We start from the raw sequence: 6,071 nt of genomic DNA, 5'->3' as shown, positions 1-6,071 counted from the left end.
GCAGGAATCCGAAATCATGCCACATGTGTGTCCTCACCAACTGCAAGCCCACTGCCTTCCAATCAGACTTCAAGAATGAGAGGGTGTCACCCATCAACCTACAGCAAGTCAGGCAGTTTCCACTTCGATTTGGAAAAATCTGCCTTTATGGGCCGAATCCTCATCTTTCTAACTATTTTTAATTCTGTTCCTTCTGTTCATGTGAAACTCTCCTTAAGCTGCCACTAATTATGTGCTTTCCAAAAAGCCCTTTCTATACTGAAATGGCCTGTACTGATACAGAAATAATAATTCCTGCTTACTCATATAGCTATTGAATGGTCCTAAACCAGACTCGTAAAATGTAGAGCAAGTGGCGTTGGGATATATTTAATCCCGTGATTTTAAGTCCTTAGGGTGAGAGGAAGGCTGAGCTGGCAAGACAGCAGACTGCCAAAGTCAAAATAGCTCCCCTTTGATTGTTTCACCGAATATTTGGGATCCTGATGTCAAAAGCAAATTTTTTTAACCACTGATTAAGTCTAACTCAGATTTTTTTTTTCTTCCAGGCTGAAAATAGGAATTAGAAAAAATGTTTTGTGGGGCCAGCAGTTAGCATAATGGCTATGTCACTGAACTCCCCTGTAGCCGACCGTGGTTCGAATCCCAGACCCAGTGTCTTAAATTCATGCCGGGTGCGTGTGCGTGCGTACCCAAGATCCCAAGAGGAAAATGGAGGAGAAGAGATTGCAGCGTGGCCATCCCCCCTGGGGGGTGATTTCTCTATTTCTATCTCTGTTTCTCTCTGTCTCTTTGGCGAGCACACACACTATATAGCAAAAACCTCTCCAAAAAAAAAAAATTTTTTTTTTGAGCATCTGTTATGTATTGAGCATTTTCTAAAGTCTCCCAACTGAATTTTTTTCTTTATTCGTAATAGAGCTAGTACATGCATACATGAGAGAAAATGAAAGGTAAGCATTCTCCACAGGGTCTGATTATGCCATGGTCACCTTCAGTCACCCCATGTGAATCTTGCTTAAGATTCATGTATGTATCCAGTATGTTTCAGGCTGACCAGACTAGGGATTCAAACCATGGTCACCATGTGGAATCCAGCTCGTCTTGAGCAGCACATTACCACTGTACCACAGAGCCAGCCCATTTTGCTCAACTCTTCCTATCCAGTTAAGGAAATTAATTTTTCCCTCTAAGGGCTATCTAGCTGCTGTGTTTCATACCCAGACATCTTGCAGCTGCATTCAGGGCCTCATCCCAGCAGGTAGTTTTCATTGGCAAAGTACAGGCTCACTCACTGTGGGCCACCCGGGAAGCAGGTGACCTGATCTCTAGACCTTGTTCTGAGGCTCATCATGTGCCATCAGGCAAATCACTTAACATCACACCATCTCAGCTCCAATGTAAAGTGAGGAAAGTGCCCCCACTTCTGCTCACATGGATAATGTAAGCTTAAACAGTATACTATACACATACAAACAGCTTCATGTCATCCTTGTTCATATATGTCAATATACTTACTGTCATCTGTTATATTAAGGATGATAGTTTTTATTTCAGAGGGCCCTTATTTTAATAAGCAAATTGCTGGTTTCGTTGGGTTTGTTTTTTCTGCATATGTCTGTCCAGTCGATGAATCAGTTATTGACCAGCGAGTGTAGACCTCTGCTGGTCTTTTGTTCTCTTGCTGTTATAATTAATTAAGCACCTTTGAGTGTGCATGAGTAATTGAACTAATTTTGTCCAGTGCATAAGAACTTGTACTTGACTGTGCTGAACTTCTCCTGCTGGGATGTATGTGGAGTTGTCTAGAAAATAATTATAAAGCGTTTTACCAGTTTAATATGCCATTCATAATTGTGCCAAATGCCTCCTAGGAATGTCCTCCCCCCAGCCCCGATTTTTCTTTTCTGAGTTTCCTCAAAACTGGAGCTGGAGGAGTTCCCACTGGACCAGAAGGTATTGCTGATCCATGGGAACCATGCAGAGCAGGCCTGCCAGTTCCTTTTCATTCTCTGAGCAGCCAGCTCTATACCTTTCCCACTTAAAGCTCATCCAGACCACTGGTGCCATTAGCCAACCATTTCCTGGTACTGACCTGCAAAGATAAGGCTCCCCAGACACCCACAGGATTGGCTAAAAGCTCTGGAAGGCAGCGTGCTCCCTTCATGAGGACCATGGTGCACTGAGTTGCTGCCAGCCACCCTGCAGTCTCTTCTCTGCAGGAGCCCAAAGCGCATAACCTAGAGTCTAGAAAAGACCAGTGCAGTGTCTGTCCACTGTGGGGTTTTTTTGGAGAGGTTTTTGCTATAGGGCATGTGTGCTCACCAGACAGAGAGAGACAGAGACAGAAAGCAAGAAATCACCCCCCCAAGGGGGATGGCCACGCTGCAATCCCGTCTCCATTCTCCTCTCGGGATCTTGGGCACACACACATGCACCTGGCGTGAGTTTAAGCCACCGGGTCTGGGACTCGACTGCAGTTGACTACGTGGGAGTCCAGCGACATAGCCATTGCACTAACTGCTGGTCCCCACTGTGTTGTTTTCTTTTTTTTTCTTTTTCTTGGAGAGGTTTTTGCTATAGGGCATGTTCACTCACCAGGCAGACAGAGACAGACAGAGAGACAGAAAGCGAGAAATCACCCCCCCCCAGGGGGATGGCCACGCTGCAATCCCTTCTCCTCCATTCTCCTCTCAGGATCTTGGGCACACATGCACACGCACCTGGCATGAGTTTTAAGCCACCGGGTCCAGGACTCGAACCACAGTTGACTACGTGGGAGTCCAGCGGCATAACCATTACGTTAACTGCCTGTCTCCCCCACTGTGTTTTTAACAGAACAGGGGTCACCCAAAAAATGCTGTTTTATAAAAGGATTAGTTAGATTTTAATCCCTGGAAGTTCTTCCCTACCCCCAAACGTCTTTTTTGGGGAGCACAACGTAAGAGTAGTAAATACTGCTCCTGTGCAGCTATGGCCTGTGGTTCTTCAGTAAGTGTCCGCTGTGTTGGAAGCAGTTCATGTTGGAGTTCACAGATAAGAGGGCAGCATTCAGCAGTAATGACTGTCCCCTCACAGTCACCAGTAGTGACTTCACCAGAGAGCAGTGCCCTGTTTTGAACTTCCCATGGAAGGGGCTATGGAGAATACACAGAAGGCATGAGGCAGCAGCATCAAGAGAACAACCCAGCCCCTGGGTGGTGGCCCCTGTACTGTGGTCTCCTCTCTATCTCTGACCTCATTCTTCTTCTCTGAGCCTCGGTTTTATCTCAAGGAACCTGAGATGGTTCGGCTTATTGATCTCTGTGACCCTGCCAGCTCTGAAAGTGGAGTCTTGTGTGAAAATCTCCGAGATCATTCAGAAATCCAGAAAGAGAGTCTATAGGAAAAAATCTAAAGGATACATAATATATTTAATATTTGGCTTGCAGAATAGAAGCTACTTAAAAGCTATTGAAAAGAAATATCTCTAAATAACTCGCACTTTCAAGTTTTCAGAAAGGATTGAGAAAGAACAAACAGCTTAATATAAGGATGAGGAACTTAGGTGGGACAAGGGAAAAAAGAAGTACATTTCTTCCCATGAGAGTCAGAATTGCAACTGTGGGCCTCCTCTTCAGAGATCTTTAAAGCAGGTTAATATCTCCTCTGTCTGAGACAAATAAAGTTAAAGAGAGAGGAAAGAGCCCTGGACCAGAAGTCCTAAGATCAGTTCTGCTTCACAATGCTGTTGGGAAAGTTGCTTTTTGGAGGTGAGAAACAAGGAAGGGCTGCAGATGGGAGTTGTAAGGTCTTGGCCAACCCCAAGACCTTCTCTTTAAAGGAGAGTCACAGAAAGCAGGGAGACACTGTTTGTCCCATTGGTATGGAAACTCTTGTTGTTACTACCCAGATGTTATTTCCAAAGCCCACCCCAGCTCCTTTCCCCTTAATGTTTTTCATAAAAGGTTCAGCCCTGTAGCACAGTGATTAAGCACTTGCATTGGGAACCAGATCCCACATGCCTGACCATGGTTCAAATTCCAGCCCCAACAGCTTAAAAATGCCCTGGGTAGGGCCAGCAGGTGGCATGGTTGGTTAAGGCACTGGACTCCCACATGGTCAATGGAGGTTGGAGTCTCAGAACCAGTGGCTTGAAAATCATGCCAGGTGTATGTGCGTGCATACCCAAAACCCTAAGAGGAGAAGGGATTGTAGTGTTGCTATCTCTCCTGCGAAGGTGATTTCTTACTTTTCCTATCTCTGTCTGTCTCTCTCCTGCATGTACATGCATGCTATGGAAAAAAAAATCTTAAAAAAGAAAACACATTGAGTGTATGTGATGGAGAAATGGAGGAAAAGCGATGTGACCATTCCCCACTGGGGAGTGCACTATGCCTTGTTCCCTCTCTCTCTCTCTCTCACTCACTCTCTCACTAGTCAGTGCACTTGCCTTCTGACAGAAAAAATGGAAATTTTTTTAAAGGTTTTCACATGGCGCATGTGCACTCACCAGAGAGGGAGACATGCAAAAGAGTGAAAAGCACCCTTGACATGGTTTATTACACTGCAGTCTCCTTCTCCATTCCCCAGCCCCTCAACAGTTTTAAAAACGCCCTGGGTAGGGCCAGCCCATGGTATGGTTGGTTAAGGCACTGGACTCCTACATGGTCGATGGAGGTTGGACTCCCCGAACCAGTGGCTTGATCCTGGGTGCACACATATGTGCCTGGTGTGTTTTCAAGCTGACTCAGGGATCCCAAGTCATGGTTGGCCAAATGGTTTCTAGCCTTACAGGGCATCTGCAATACTGCTGTGACTGGGCCAGAATGTTTAAAAATATAACCACAGTACTGTGACACCTAAAAAACGTAACAATATTTCTTGCATATCATCAGATATCCAGTTAGTGTTCACATTTTCAGTTGTCTCATAAGATGCGATAATTTTTTTCACATTTTTTGCTAGACTATAGATACAATAAGTAGGCCTACACATTGCAGTCAGTTGAAGTCTCGTAGTCTTTATCATCTCTTCTTTTTTCCCTTGAAATGTATTTGTCGAGGAAACGGAATTGTCTGTTGTATAGAATTTCCCAGATGTGGGTTGGCTGACCGCCTCCCCTAGTGCAGTCCAACATGTTCCTCCCTCCTCGGTATTCTTCTGTAAATTAGTGGTTGGCCCTAGAAGTGTGATCAGCTTGGGGCCAGTTGTTCTTGTTTGTTTTGGTTTGGGGCAGGCCTCACAGCCACTTACTTTCTCTTTGAAAGCTGCACCAAAGCCAGCTGGAGCTCCAGGAGGTGCGGCTCTCCTACCGACAGCTGCAGGTGAAGGTGGAGGAACTCACCGAGGAGAGGAGCCTGCAGAGCTCTGCTGCCACCAGCACATCCCTTCTGTCTGAGATCGAGCAGAGCATGGAGGCAGAGGAGCTGGAGCAAGAGAGAGAGCAGGTGCTGACTTCCTGTCACCTTGGCATGCAGGTGGCCTGTCGTCCTCTCCAGCACCCTGCTGCCAGCCTGGCAGGAGCTGTGGCTTCCCCTGTGCCAGCCCCTAGGTCTGCTGATGGGAGTGTCAGGCAGCAGGTCTGACAAAAGCATATCCCTGGCCCTCTGTTTTCCATTTTCTGTTGAGGCATTGAGCAGAATTTCTATAGGACAGTGTCATGGCAGGCCCAAATCCAGCTCAGTGTCACCTAGGGCCTGTTAAAATTCTTGTTGACTAATGAGTCACCTCATACCTCTTTCATCACCAGAGTTTTAGAAAATTCATGATCCATCCTGTCTGTCAAAGTGGCTTCTTTTCATGCTTTTCATAGTGTCCATAATTGTGCATTTCCCTCATCAGTGCTAGCCCAAGTCTCTAATTATGTAAAGAGCTCCTTTATGTGACAAAGGGAAGGGGCTAGAGAACAGGGAATTTGGAATTGGGGCATCTGAGTAGATGTACTAGGCTCAAAATAAACACCATCATTTTTTGGAACAGGTAATTTAAAAGAAAAAAAAAAAACTGTTTCCTGAATTGGTGTCTTGCATGTCAGTATTTTGGGTTTAGATGCTAGAAAAAGATGACCAGTAGCCAGGCGGCGTGGGGCA

The 6,071-nt window shown here is 45.7% G+C and overlaps 1 protein-coding gene across 1 annotated transcript in view; it reads left to right on the top strand.

Moving 5' to 3' along the window:
• The window catches only part of BICDL1 (BICD family like cargo adaptor 1), a 39,941-nt gene that overhangs the window by 14,919 nt on the left and 18,951 nt on the right, over positions 1-6,071 (top strand). The window contains exon 5 of the mRNA XM_014588975.2: positions 5,250-5,429. Within this exon, the coding sequence (XP_014444461.1) occupies positions 5,250-5,429 (180 nt within the window). The remainder of the gene's footprint in view (positions 1-5,249; positions 5,430-6,071) is intronic.

This window comes from Tupaia chinensis, unplaced genomic scaffold (assembly GCF_000334495.1).
Source record: "Tupaia chinensis unplaced genomic scaffold, TupChi_1.0 Scaffold000320_1, whole genome shotgun sequence".
Classification (NCBI taxonomy): Eukaryota; Metazoa; Chordata; class Mammalia; order Scandentia; family Tupaiidae; genus Tupaia; species Tupaia belangeri.
This window is presented reverse-complemented; position numbering and strand designations above follow the sequence as displayed.